The sequence below is a fragment of the Beta vulgaris genome, chromosome 7 (assembly GCF_026745355.1).
Source record: "Beta vulgaris subsp. vulgaris cultivar EL10 chromosome 7, EL10.2, whole genome shotgun sequence".
Taxonomy (NCBI): domain Eukaryota; kingdom Viridiplantae; phylum Streptophyta; class Magnoliopsida; order Caryophyllales; family Amaranthaceae; genus Beta; species Beta vulgaris.
Window position 1 is genome coordinate 38121353 of NC_079208.1, and position 14947 is coordinate 38136299.

At 37.6% G+C, this 14947-nt stretch overlaps 1 protein-coding gene across 2 annotated transcripts; it reads left to right on the forward strand.

Annotated features, from left to right (window-relative positions):
- The first annotated feature begins 10591 nt into the window (after positions 1–10591).
- Positions 10592–14745, forward strand: LOC104899316 (uncharacterized). 2 transcript variants are annotated; one of them, XM_019250886.3, is made up of 4 exons: positions 11153–11294; positions 12521–12623; positions 12969–13055; positions 13146–14745. In XM_019250886.3, exons 2-4 carry the CDS (start codon positions 12552–12554, stop codon positions 14526–14528), a joined length of 1542 nt encoding a protein of 513 aa, XP_019106431.2. In that variant the 5' UTR covers positions 11153–11294; positions 12521–12551; the 3' UTR covers positions 14529–14745. The 2 variants fall into 2 exon arrangements, with proteins under 2 accessions (XP_010684787.2, XP_019106431.2); XM_010686485.4 differs by lacking the exon at positions 12521–12623 and having other exon boundaries at positions 10592–11294.
- The last annotated feature ends 202 nt before the right edge of the window (positions 14746–14947 follow it).

The window sequence follows — 14947 nt, forward strand, 5'->3', positions numbered from 1 at the left end:
TTGCAGGAATTTGAGAATTGTTTTTAATTTTGGCAGAATAATTATTTGGGTTCGACACCAGCATCGATGGCGGAGATGGTGGAGGTAGTGGCGGAGAAAAGAGGGCAATTGGAGTATTGGGGTGAGTCTGGTGTTGCCATGGCTGATACTAGCCAACATACTGATACCTCTACAGATGTTGACACTGATGACAGAGATCAGGTTTGTTTTTATTTATAACTTTAAACCAACAACAAATATACAAACTACAAAATGTAATATCAGTTTTTGTTGTTTGTTTTCAAAATCGACCTATTTAATATATGTCTGACTAATTTTTTAGTTTATTATACTATTTATATCATATAATCTTTATATTAATAAATTCCAAACTAGTTTTTGGTGTTTTGGTTAATATTTTTGTTAGTAGTACTACTTTAATTTGGTGTATGTGTGTGATTTTCTATGTTAGTGTACGTGATAAAAAGTTTGGCTAGAAATTATTGTTTTGTCTAAATTATCTGAATTTGGTTCTTTTCCCAATGTTGGGTTAAGATAGTAGTGAACAAAAAGACTAATCTGGCCAGCTTACAATATTTACATTAGCTGAAACCAGTAATTTCTGAATGTGACTCCAAATATATTAGAGAAATCCCTGTGGGTCATTTACTAACACTGCCCTTTAGTTTTGTTGTATTTCTTACTTATAATTTTCAAGCTTCTATTTCTAAGAGTTTTGTGTTAATGGATTTATCAAGTAATCTTCAAATGACAAGTATATAATGGAGATCATTAATCAAACTAATTTTTCATATCAACTAAGAATGTTAAATTGTGATGAAACCATTACCAAAGTGGAAGGCTTAAGAAGATTCTTTCTGGATTAAGGGCTGATGGTGAGGATGGGAAGCAATTGAAAGCTTTGACTCAGTTGTATGAGTTGCTGTCGATTCGAACGGAGGATTCACTTAGTATTTTCTCTTTGCATTCGTTTGTTCTTGTACTTGTTGGGTTACTGAATCATGAGAGTAATCCTTACTGGATACGCAAATGAACTTGTATAACTATATGTGATGTATATATGATAAATTGAACCAATATTGGATGAATTAATGAGTGATTATGGGATTATTTTGAATTTTTGGAATGGCACAGTCCCTGCAATCACAAGAGCATCTGACTGCGTGTATACGAGCTGGGGCGCTAATGGCAATGCTTTCTTATCTTGATTTTTTTTTCAACCGGTGTTCAGGGTATCTTGTCTACCTTTATTTGATGTTTTTGGATGTTATGTGATGTAGATACGTCTAAACCGGTGCTTTACCATGTGCATAATTTGTGTTTCTGATCCCATTTCAGTGAGTAGCTTTGGCTACTGCTGCAAATATGGTCAAGAAGCTCCTTTGGATGCTGCTGATTTTGTGATGGAAGCTGTTCCTCACCTACTTCAGTACCATGATGCAAAGGTAGGCTGCAAGATCACATGATTTTCTGCCATCTTGAGCGTTTGATAATATCAACCCCTTTCGAATTTTTGTTTACATGTCTTAGGTTTTATGGGATTTCAGGTTCTGGAGCATGCTTCTGTTTGCCTTACTCGAATTTTGAGGCCTTTGCATCATCTGTTGAGAAACTTGATGACCTTTGCAATCATGGTCTTGTTATCCAGGCTGCTTCGCTTATTTCAACCAGTAATTCTGGTGGGGGTCAGGCCTCTTTGAGCACGTCTACTTATATCGTAAGCACGGGGATTCTTTTACAGTTTAAGCTGTATTCTTAAACTTGGTTTTAGTGTGATTTGGGTTATTTTTATAGGGCTTCATCCAACTTCTTGCTACATGTGCAAGTGGGTCTTGGGTCTACTATGGAAGCTAAGACATTGCTGTTTCTTGGTATAAGTGGCATTCTTAAAGATATCTTGACCAGATCTGGACTTGTGGCCTTGTGGGAAATGTTTGTATCTCCTGCTCTTTACAGGCCACCGGAGCAGGTAAGCATATTGGTATCCTTGGTCGCTTCGGCATACTAAAGTAAATTATTAAAGAAAGTTTCTCATGTAGAGTTGAAGACGTGTTGATTGAAATGAATATAGATTTGAAAGCACTGATGTTGATGGAATTTCTTTTCCTTTGTTTTGTCTTTGCGTATTTAATAGAGAGATTGTTGCATTTATCATTCTTTGATCGGTGGTGGTTCAACAGTAAATTATAGTTTTGTCTGATTCTTTAGAAATCTGTTGTTAATTTTAGCTTATGAATGTTTATAGCTGACTTAGGAGAGTTGATTGTTCTTGGTCCCCTTTCTGACGAATAGAAGGATATAGGAGAGTCTTTATTAAACCTGGTAAGTACTTAAAGTTAAGAGATTGAAGACCTTGTGAGAGCGATTAAGCTGCAAAGAGGGAAACATCATGAGATATGAGTTTATGAATATGATATATGCAATATTTGCATATTATAAACGTCATTTTCACCACACTCTGGTTAGTCCTAATAATACCCCCCTCCTCCAAATGGTTCAAGAGGTGTCTTGCACTTGGCCTGATCTTCCTTTGCTGGAAATTTGTCCTTGTATAGTGAGAATCATTTGTAGCATTTAGATATTATATATTAGAGCTTAGATATGCTTATAGAATTACGGATTCATAGCTTTATAGGTTTTTTTGTGTGTTGATGGTGTACGTTTATAAACTAACTATTACAATGTTTGAATTTTTAGGTGAAAAATGAACCAACTGGAGGAGATCAAACGTAGACGTCTCATTGTACACACTATTGGCCAGATTTAACTAGCTATATTATAGTGATGCAGTACTTTATGTCTAGAAGGAAAGTGATCTATATGTACTTAGAAGCATTTGTGGTACTAAAACAAATATTTATTAGTTGGGTTTGATTAAGTACATTTTCGTTTTTATTAATTAGGATTTGTCATGTATACTCTTAACTTAATTAGTTTTGGAAATTATAATACGATATGACAATTGTTTTTGGCATTTCAAGAGTATTTTGGCATTTGTTGCTTCATTACTAATTTATTTACAGGCCTGTAATATTGTAGGTTTTCAGTAGGTTATAGTAATAATCGTTGCAATATCCCCACAAAAAGAAAAAAAAAATTCCGTTGCACTAGCTTAAATCCGTTGCACTAGCATAAATTCGTTGCACTAGCTTAAATGGTAGGCACTGCACTAGCCAAGAATGTTGCATAACCAGCCACTAACAAAGCCGTTGCAAAAGATAATTGATCTAAGGCAACGACATGTTTATCCGTTGCAATAGCTTTATTAGTCGTTGTAGTAGGCCTATTGCAATGCCAACAAATGCGACGGTACAAAACCGTTGCAGTAGGTCTATTGCAACGACTTTTATACCTATTGCAACGATTTTGGTGCGTTGCCTTTGCCTTTTAATGTAGTAGTGACACCATAGGTTGTAAAACTGTTTTTTCTTGCCTTGGCTGAACAATCGAAGGTCTTTGACTTCTTCCTTCAGTTCTGGATGGAATCCTAAATGGGGGATCCTTCATGTAGGGAGTAGACCCTGAGGCCGATCGCTGAAGAGTAGCTGCCTTCTTGGCTTCCAAGTACTCCCTTGCATCCGTCTCCATCTTATGACCACTAGGAGGAATGTTATCTCCTGGACGGACCACCAACTTCCAGTCCATATTTCTTCTTGGTTCACTAACTGCCGGCTGTTTTCCTTTTGACAGTTGCTTTGTCATTTCCTGTCGAGGAGGCCGGCTTGTCCCTGGACGACCTTCCTAAGACTGCCCCCTAGGCGGCACCACAGCGTCCTCACCTGGGTTAACCTGAAAAAACAACATGTTGTTTTTGATTTGTTCTTCCATGACAGCGGTCATCCTAGCCTGGAAATCATTTAAGACAGTTTCCAGATGGACAGTTGTCACTGGACGGTCAAGATTCTCTTGGATGACAGGGTCCCTGCTCCGTCCAGAGAGACGAACGGCAGCATAGGGCCTGTCTCTTCCTCTAGGTGGCCTCTCATCGCCCATCGTATCTTCCACTTGTATCTCAAAGCTTCTATTACTGGCAACGTTGGATGAGTGACAATCAGTCATTGTTACGTCTTCCCACAGACGGCGCCAAATGTTACGTAGTGCTAGACTCGTAAGTGATTACTACTATCCCCAACAGTAGGTTCTAGAATAAGAGACTTGTGCAACAACGCCTGTACTGAATACCCAAATTTGAGCTCCGCCTTTGAACCTGCAAAAAGGGACCCACCCTGGAGGTTTGGGTGGTATTTCCCCCTCCGAAGCTTAAGTCAGGTATCAGAAGTATGAAGGAACTTTTAGAGAGAGAAAGTAGAGAGAGAGATTATTTATGGCAGAATAACAATACTATGCTCTGAAAAACGTACCTTTCCCCTGATTTCAAGGACTATTTATAGTGTCTGAAATGACTGTTGTACTTTGATGGCACCCTAATTTAGGAGCATCTGATTGGCTAAGCAATAATGCTATGACACGTGGCCCCATCACAGCCCTACAAATGGCGCTTTCCTATTATGGTAAAGTACATGGGTCATAAACTTGTATAGACTAAAGTACACTTTTCTGGGGAAAAGGTGTGCTAAAACTCTTCTTATGGCTCAAATTGTACTTAGGCCCAGTAAAAGTAAAGAGCATTTTTGTGTAAAAGGGTGATGTGTACTCTCCAATCAGTAATCGCCACATGTCAGCATTATTGCTTAGCAAATCAGATGCTCCCAAATTAGGGTGGCATCAAAGTACAACAGTCATTTCAGACACTATAAATAGTCCTTGAAATCAGGGAAAAGGTACGTTTTTCAGAGCATAGTACTGTTATTCTGCCATAAATACTCTCTCTCTAAAAGTTCCTTCATACTCCTGAAACCTGACTTAAGGTTCGGAGGGAGAAATACCACCCAAACCTCCAGGGTGGGTCCCTTTTTGCAGGTTCAAAGGCGGAGCTCAGTTTCGGGTTTTGAGTACAGGCGTTGTTGCATAAGTCTCTTATTCTAGAACCTATTGTTGGGGATAGTAGTAATTAATTACGAGTCTAGCACTACGTAACAATATTCTCTATGTCCCATAAAAATCAGAACACTTATTGTGACACATAGTCTAAGGTGATAACTTGTACTTTAGTTATCAAATGTTAATTTATCAAAAACTAGACGTGATAGGAGTTGGCGGAGTATTTTTTTTTTATGGGAAGAAAATTTGTCATTGATAATAAGCCAAACAACTTATACAATGGTAATTAAGATTTGAAAAATACAGATTTAGCAAAATGCAATAATTTTCATAATGGAACCAAATGGGAGGTCATGTGTTTGATCCTTAAAACACTATATTACTTTGTATCATTTGTTTAGGGGACATGTGGCACACATGACATTTGTTTGCTTTGGGTTTTATATTTATATATAAATGTGGGACCAAAGGGGTCTAATAAACTAATTGGAGTATCATAATAGTAGGACCATGCAAAAAATGAAAATGTTCAAATTAATTGGAAAAATTAACATTTTCAACTATTGGACATCTTCTTTTATCAGTCTCAACTTTTTATTATTTTTAGTTGGGCCCAACTTTTTAATCAATTTCACAAAAATGGTCCCCTTGACCTGAATACCTGTTGTAGCAGGTAAAAAGAGTCATGTGAAACTCACGTGACTCTTAATGATATATTTTCTTTTATATTTTGACTTTTTTTTCTTTCCTATTGCCTTTTTTTGGTGTCCACTACTCCCCTCTCTCTTTCTTCCACTTTTCTCCATTCTTATTCTTCTTATTTTACTCCCTCATAGCAGCAGCATCAACATAGTTGGTGTTTTCAGGTTTGGGTAGATTTTTGAGGCCTGGTGGTTGATTTCTTAGGGGGTGGCGATGGTTTCTCGTGGGTTGGTGGTTGGTGTTTCCTGGTGAAGATTGTTAACTCGGAAGGAACTACAAGAGGGGGGGTGAATTGTAGTGTGGAACTTATTGCCCAAATAATGCGGAATTTAAAACATAAACAATAAGGAACTCAAAGTGCAAGAGAGATTTTTACGTGGAAACTTCTTGTCTCAATACAAGAAGAAAAACCACGACCTCCTCATGATTTAAACTCTTCACTATAATAGGGAACCTCCTTTGTTACAACCTATTACATACGCAAGTTACACTCGGAACTCCAACTCTCTCACAAGTTCCACTCAGAACTTTGACTCTCTAGACTTAACTCTAAGTCCGTTAAGAGTTCCCACAACTCTTTACAACAGGTTTATTCAAACCTTTCACCCCTGGATAGACTTCACCCCAAGTCTACGCATAAATTAAACAACAAGAACTTACTCAAGTTCGTAACTCGAACTTACTCAAGTTCCTAACTCGAACTTACTCAAGTTCCTTATCGAACTTGATACAATAATTTACTCAAACCCTTTACCAAGTTTCCATTACAAGAGTTCACTCAAACCCTTGAACCCTAAACTCAAATACAGACAATTGATAATTTGGTTTAACTCTAGTATATAGAAACTGAATAACTGTAAAGGAACATGACACTCATAGGAACTTGGAACTCGATCACAGGAACTTACTCAAACAAGAAATAGAAAATATAATTCTTTTGTAACGCTATTCCTTAAGCCAAACTTATGGAATGACATAAGTCTGACACTATGGAAAGACACCAGTCACACACTATGGAAAGACACTAGTCAGACAACTTAAAATAAATACATAAGCCTCTATTTATAGTACACTCAAGACTTGAGCACTACTTTCACTTATATCTCTACTAACCCATGATCAGTAAGTTGGGAGATCGAAACTTGGGGAAGAAGCAGTCAAGTTCATTGGCACAACTTATGTCACGTTTATAATAAAGTAGTTAGAGTAAAAATAGGAAACAAAAAGAAAATAAATATTTGGAGAAAAAGCAATAAAGGTTTATCAAAATATAATCCAAGAGATATTTTTCCAAAACTCACTTCTTATTTATTTTCTTATGCAAAAATATTTTACTGAAAACTTTTTCATAAACTTGACATAAGTACATGAGTTCCTGTGCGTACAGGAACTCGCGTCAAGTTCCTGTACTCACAAAACTCATTATACGTAATATAAATCTAGACTTTTTATTTTTCAAGAACTAATAAGATAAGATTAAATAAACTAAAGATATAAAATCAGTATCCTAAATTAAAACCGATTTTATTTAAAACTATTTTATTTAAAACTTATCTTTTATTTAAAAACTAAAACTTATCCTAAAACATTTAATATATTATTTAAAAACAATTAAATAATTAGAGATTTATTAATAAACATACTCTAAATAAATCCTACAGATTAAGATAATAATATACAATATACTCAATGACTCATAGATATGTTTGACTCTAAGTTCCATAAGTTCCTTTTGACACCTTGTTCCATACCTTTCACGTTTCCATATACTTACATGAATCCTAGAAAATAAACTCATATTTTCTGCCTTCATGCTCCATGCTACTCCAACTCAAGAACCGCATGTTGATAGCTCCACCTCTGGAACTCCGATGTGCTAGTTCCTCAGGAACAGTCGCTGTTGCTCGGGAACTTCTTGTTTCAACTTTGAAACTTTAGGAACTGCTCCAATTCAGGAACTCTTCCACGCAGGAATTGCTCCCATTCAGGAATTCTTCCACGCAGGAACTGCTCCCATTCAGGAACTCTTCCACGCAGGAATTGCTACCACTTAGGAACTCTTCCACGTAAGAACTGCTCCCACTTAGGAACTCTTCCACGCAGGAACTGCTCCTACAAAGGAACTGCTCCCACTCAGGAACTGCTTCTACATAGGAACTGCTCCAGCTCAGGAACTACTCCAGCTCACGAACTGCTCCTACTCAGGAACTTGTCCCACTTAGGAACTGCATATTCAATGCTCCTCTTAGGATATACTCAGGAACTGCTCTGTTTGTGTTCCTTCTAGGAGCTCTTCTAGGAACTTTGACTCTATTCAGATTCCTTCCTCAAGAACTTCACTTATTGGATTTCTTCTAGGAACTCCTCATGATGTGATATATGTAACTTTCCATGACTTGTTCAATGTTAATATAATAAGCACATCTCAAACACACATGTTAGTTAGGTAATCATCATTTCTTTACAATCATCAAAATACTACATGACTAAACAAAGATGGAAGAGAGACAATGCTAAATATGCATCTTCTTCAAATTAGAAGTGCAAACTAGAGATGGTTGAGAAGAGAGTTGAAATGGGGAAAAAAAGTTACGGAGATTGGTAGGAGATGAAGAATTTAAGGTGGCGAGGGAAGAGGGATAAAGAGGAGTAGTCGTCGAGTGGGTTTGCGGGGGGGATGGTCGTGGTTTTCGGGGTTAGGGATGGGTTTGACAGTAGGTTTCGTGATTTGTTGGTGGTATTTGTGGTGAGGATATGTGTTTGAAGCTGGGGACAGGTGGGAGTAGGGATGAGTTTCCGTTGGTGGGTGTGGGCATTTTAGGGTCGTAGCTTGGTGATTAGTGTTTGGTTTGGGAACAAGTGGTGTGTCGCCATTTCTGGTGTTATCGCCGTTTCTCCCTCGGTGTGGTGCTGCTTTGAGGGTGTTGACGGTGCTCAAACAAGCAATTGTTGTCACTGCCGAGATATGTTGTTGCTACTAGTGTCGGTTCCCTGTTGGTGTTCCTCAAGTATTTAAGAGAACCAAAGAATTTCTTTTTCCTAAGCATTGTTTTTTGTGTTAATGAAAAATCGTTAGAGGAAGGATTGGCTCAGGAGGGTGGTGGTGGGGGAGGGGTGGATGAAAATGGTAGTAGGGGCCTTGTTAGTAAATGTCACGAGATATGCAAGTAGCCATGATTTACCTGTTGTAGCAAGTAAACTCTTCCAAGGGACTAATAATATCAAACACATGTTAAACTTAGGTACATTGTTAGTAACTGATAGATGAGACTATTTAAATAAGACGTCCAACAATCAAAACTATTCTTATCAAATTTTCTAAATTAACTTGTATTTTGATCCGGGCAACTATTTATAATTATCAAAACTGATTTTATTAATTATCAAATATGGTATTATAAATAAATTTTATAATTGATTTTATTAATTTTTCGTAATATTTTGTCTAGTGTGCAATTGGAAAATAGACATAATAGAATGATAAGTTGTTTGAAAAAAACTTTTAAGAAGTTGGGGATTAAAATAACAATTTCAATGGAATTAGAGTAAAAGAATGTTATTACTTTTTTTTTTGAGGGGAAAAGCAATCTAGATTATTTGTTGACAAAGTGTCCATGAGTACATAGGGCGCCACCTCCGGAGGGGAGTGGTTTTCCCAAATTTGTTCAACACAAAAGGGAACTAGCTTTGCTAAGTGATGAGCAACAAAGTTTCCATCACGACAAATATGTGACCAAAACAAGAGAAGAAAAAGATGAACTAGAAGCTAAAATATCATGCAAGATAACATCAAGGTCCGAAAGAAAGAGAGCACTTCTAGACAAACGCTTGATCACAACTTGGCAATCCGATTCAAGAATCGCCTGCTTAATATTAAACCATATCCCAAGCCTCACACCCATGTGAATGGCCTTAGCCTCTGCGACTTCAGGACTCCAAAAAGCTTTTACACGATGACACACAACAAACAATACTCGTCCATTAGCATCACGACACACAACTAACCCCTAAACCAACCCAACCTGCGACAACAAGGGAAGCATCAACATTTAATTTGAACATACCTAGAGGGGGCGGTTGCCAAGATTTCACACTAGACAAATTTGCTGGCCCTTGGAACAGGAGATACGTGCATTGTAAGTTCCTTGCTCCTCAACCAAACGCTTGACACGCTGCACCATAATGCTATTGGGCGTACTCTTCCCTTGGAAGACCCACAAATTACGCTCGGCCTAGATGCACCAAGCAAGGAAAATGCCACGAGAAATCTTAGTTTTCTCGCATTTCTTCCAGCTCTCAACTAAGTCGCACATGGTGATATGCGAGGCAGTGGCGCAAAGGTCTTTGCAATTCAACTCCTCCCACAAGTCAAGGACTCGAGGGCAAATAAGTTAAAAGGGTTAGAGACCGATATGTTAATCTATGTTTTTATAATTACATATAATTATAAGATTTTATTATATTTTAATTTGAAACATTAAGCATTAAAATTGTAATAAATTAGTTGTTGAATACTCATATTTCGTGTCAAAGATCTTAATGCCACATAACATTTTTCATTTGATGGAAATGCCTTTTATAATATTTGTACAGATTTGGGACAAAGTGAAAAAAATAAAGTGTTCAAATATTCTAAAATGGATGGAGTAGCAAATAAGCATTAATATGACGTTACATTATTCTGGCTAGCAAAGATCTATCCTCCAACTGGACTTTGACTGGGCCAAAACTCATATTGATTACAAATGAAAGCCCAGAATTCCAGTAACACCAACACCATCTAAAACTCTCATCCAGCCCAAAATCAACCTTAACATACTTCTCACGTTCATCCCTTGTCTGTCACTTTTTAGTTTTTAGTTAGTATTAGTAGTTACTAGTTTAGTAGTATTACTCGATCCAATTTTTTCAGTCAACACTAAAAAAAAATAAAATAAAAAAATAAAATAAAAAAATAAAATTAAAAAAAAATCCTTTTTCAAGTCTACACCCACCCTCTCTCTGTCTCTCTCTAGTCTCTCCCTCCCTCAATTTTCTTGTCCAAATTTTTGCTACACTTTCAGTTTTCTAGGGTTTTTTTCACAAATTTCCCTCTTTTCTTGCTATTTTCCCACTCAAATCCAAAATTCTCACTCTCACTCCCCTCTTTCTTCTTTCTACTTCATGGGTTTTTCAATCCTCTCAAATCTGAACAAATCCCTAAATTTTTTTCTCCCAAATTCCATCTCCATTAAGCAATAATTTCAATGGACCAAACCCTGATTTTCGAATTAAGTTCCGACGATGAAGTGGGCCTCGATAATTCTTCCCTCGCCGATAAATTCGATTGGGTAACGAAGCTTCTTGAGGAAGTTGGTGCTGAAGATCATGACCCCATCTCCAATGGCGGTTTTTTTGACTGTGCTATCAATAATAAAGATGTTGGTGTTGATGATGATGGTAATGATTCAGACGACGTCGTCGTGGTAGGTGAAGTTATAGTTCAAAACCCCAAAAAACCCAGAAATTTGGTGCTTAGCAACGATGAAAGTGATGATGATGATTGTGTGATGTTGGATGGTGACCCGGATAAACAAAATAAGCACAAAGATGAGGTTAAGGATTCCGAAGACGATTCGGATGATTTGCTTATTGTCGGCGAAAAGGGTCAGGTATAATGATTCTAATTTCCCCTCGTTTTTGTTGGTTGAGTATAATTTGAGGAAGTTTAATGTTACCTTTCTGTTTTTTCTGTGGGTTTTTTTCAAGGTAATTTTCTTATGTGGGGATTTAGTGTTTTGGTGTTTGGAAAGGGTGATTTTGTATGATGTTTAGTTCTTTGTTTTGCGTACTCAATTTGGCAGTGAATGGAATGGAGTTGATTACACTTTATTGTTTGATTACACTTTTTGATGGTGGAATTTGATTTTAAGGGGTTTCGAACTCCTTCTGAATTGCTTGAAATCTCATTCTGACTCACCCCAATTTTCTAAAGTTTCTAACTCGATACAACCTAAGAATCAAACCCTTGTTATTTCACAAGGTAAAGTGGAAATGAGGGGCAGTAGCCGACACATCTTCCGTTGAAGTTTTTTCTTTTACATTTCATTTAAAATATCAGGCTTGGTGCATTTTTTTTTGTGGATGCCTGATTTTATGGATCCATTTGTTAAAAAGTTGTGGAAATTTGGATGTGTGAAACTTTGATTTGCTTTCACTTTTCTAGTTTGTGACTTGGTGCAGGAAAATTTTCATGGTCGGCTTCCAATTCATATGACTACATACTTTGTTAGAGATGAAGTCTACTCATCTCGTTTTTTTTTTTTTTTTTTGGGATGGATCGAAAATGTAGGTTGTTTACGTTTAAATTATGATAGCAGAATAGTTTCCTTGTAAAATATTTTTTAAAATAAAATTATCTATTTTACAAAAAGTTTGATTCGAATCTAATACTGAACCAAACATGAGGAATGGATATTGCATCCTAGAATTGAGCCAAACACTACTAGATATTGAATGGGGTTCCCGATCCATACCTTCCTAGTATGGTTATGTAGGTTGGGACATGTAGATCTTGTTAAATAATCATTTTCGTGCATTTTCAAGTGCCTTGTGTGACTCTAGGTTTAGTATTCCTCTTAGACTTACACTAATCTTTGCTATCTGTTTTTTGTTGACACGCTTGAGATTGTTGGTTCTTTTGAGTTATAATTACGAATTTATGGATTGAGAACTGAACTTCTGTTCTTTTGGAGATTAAAATTTGGGATTTGTTAGTCTATGAGTTGGGTCACTTTGCAGTGCTTGTTCCGGAAATGTGTACGTTCTTTATCTTTTGGTCAAACTCCCCCTCGCTTTGGATTTGTTTTTAATGTACTGACAAGTTCTTTGAGTCCAGATGCTAGTCATGAAATTTGGGCAGACTGCCAATGCTCTCTAAGTGCTGGCTCATGCAGATCCAGTTTTCAGGCGTATGCAGTTCTTTCAAAGAGTTGTTGCATGTGGGTACCACATATGGGTGCATTGGTATGCCTTGCACAGTTCCATATGATTTTCTGTAGAGCATCATCATATGTGGGGCTTGCTTGTTGGTGCTTTTAGTGCTTTCAAATTTCGCTGCTAGCTGCACGTACTATGTTTGGCAACTATTTTGCTTTTGTCTGCTTCATGTGCTATGCATGTTATCATGGATCATGTCTCTTCGCGAAGTTGCATTATGAAATATAATTGAGTACAAAATTTGGTTATAGGAATTGTATAAATGAAGTTTTTTTCTTGTCCACTTTCAGTTTCCATTATCATCCCAATGGCATAGAATTCTCATTGCTGGCTTTACTTCTTTGCAGGTCGCATGCAGAGATTATCCCCATGCGCGGCATCTTTGTGCCAAATTTCCTTTTAGTTCTACATCACATGAAAGCCGCTGTGATTTGGTTAGATAATTTTTTGATTATTTTTCGTGTTAAATTTATTTGCTCTTTTGTATCATTTTCATGAACGTGATCCCATCTTGATGGATGCAGTGCCATTGCTATGTTTGTGACTCACTTGCTCCATGTTCCCTTTGGGGTTCTGGAGTCTCAAGTATTGATCACTGCCATGCTACTGATAAGGAAGAATTCTGGAAGCTTGAGAGAAAAAGATTGAGGCAGGTCAAAAACCCTCCACTTCCCATGCCAATTACGAAGCCTATTGCTGGTTCTGTGGCTCCACCTGCACAAATGCAGCAGATTTTCGCAGAACCCAATCAACTTTTGAGGTCAACTTCGACCTGTGGGGTGTCGTCAACTTTTGGCCTCCCAAACATCATTAGAAGTCAAAGATCGAGTATCGCTGTAGCATCAAATAGATTCCCGCCTCATCTTCTTAAAAATTGCAATGGTAATGCTCAAGTCCAGGGCAATAGAGGTGCAAGTTTAGCTCCTAAAACTCCTTCTCATCCTGTGTTCAAGAGGTCTGGATTAACAAATAGGACTGTGGTTGCTAATCGACCTACTTACCGCGCACCGAACAATGTTAATATACCTTCTTCTCATCACATGTTCAAGAGGTCTGGATTAACAGGTAGAACTGTGGTTGCTAATCGATCTACTTACTGCGCACCGAAGAATCTGAATGTACCATATTTACAGCTACCGAATCAGCAGATAACAGGAAATCTTACTGAAAACAATTCCGCTAACTCAACGATGTCATCCCTTCACTTGGATTTAAATCCCAACTTTTGCATGCCAAGCCCAAGCAGTATATCCCCTTGTACAATGCCTCCACAGTTGCGAGGATATAGTCAGCCTAGTCCTCATACACCAACTTCGCAGTTTCATGGTAATGGCCACTCTGCTGCTGTAGCAAGTAATAGCCCCTATACGTATACATTCGTGAACCAAATGCAAAATGTTCCTGGTCTGGTTCTTCCTCATGATACCAATTTGCAAAATAGTACGACACTTTGCAATGAACAACCTTCGGCAGTAACTCAGAACATTTGTGGTCCGAACATTTCTTGTAGTACTCCTGATATCCGAAGCAGCATTAGACAACGGAGCCATCAAACTTCAGCAGAACAAAGTTATTGTAGTCCAATATTTTCTGTTAGTATGTCTAATGCATTGGATGGTGTTGCACAGAGCTGCCAGCAGCCTGCAGCTGAGAACTCCTTCGCTCAAGGTGGAGTTCCTATGCACGAAATTTTACCATCACTAGAGCACAAGGACTCCTCGGAAAATATGGAAGAGTTGGCTTTTGATTTTGAGAATTGGCTCCAGGATAGCGATTCTATTCTTGGTTCGCAGGAGGAGTCTTTCTTGTTGGATATGAATGATCAAGCTTTAGCACCTACACCAGTTGATGCAGGTATGCTCTATATTGATTTTGAGACATCCTGGAAAGGGTTGACTCATTCATAACAGTTACTTCCCATCCCTGTTGCATTACTTAAATTTAAATGTAGTTAAAAAATACCCAGTTTGTGTATCTAGAGGTTATTAGAGGCCAATTGCAGCTGTTTTTGTATAGTTGTATACAGAGGGGACGAAAATGTTGCCTTTTAATTAAAACATTGTACATATAGTTTAAAGTGCTGGATCAGTCTGAGTTATGTGCTTGGTACCTCTTCTTTCTTTCTCTCCTTATCTTGTTTTTCGGAAGGCTGAGTATTGTGAACTGTTTAGTTCTGATTTTCTGAAAGGTCTGGCCATTGAACATTTCACCCCCTCCCTTTAAAAGAAAAAAAAGAACTAGAAAAGAGGAAGATTTTTGGTCATTGCTACATAGTTGGCCTTATGAGCTCTGACCCCGTGGGTACTCGTTGCCAGTGGCTCAAGTG

Bases quoted from the DNA above. Each gene is read 5' to 3' on its own strand.
- LOC104899316 (XM_010686485.4), top strand. From the start codon at position 10,890: ATGGACCAAACCCTGATTTTCGAATTAAGTTCCGACGATGAAGTGGGC. The intron at 11,295-12,968 runs GTATAATGATTC...ACTTCTTTGCAG, and splicing joins TTGTCGGCGAAAAGGGTCAG to GTCGCATGCAGAGATTATCC. The intron at 13,056-13,145 runs GTTAGATAATTT...TGATGGATGCAG, and splicing joins ATGAAAGCCGCTGTGATTTG to TGCCATTGCTATGTTTGTGA.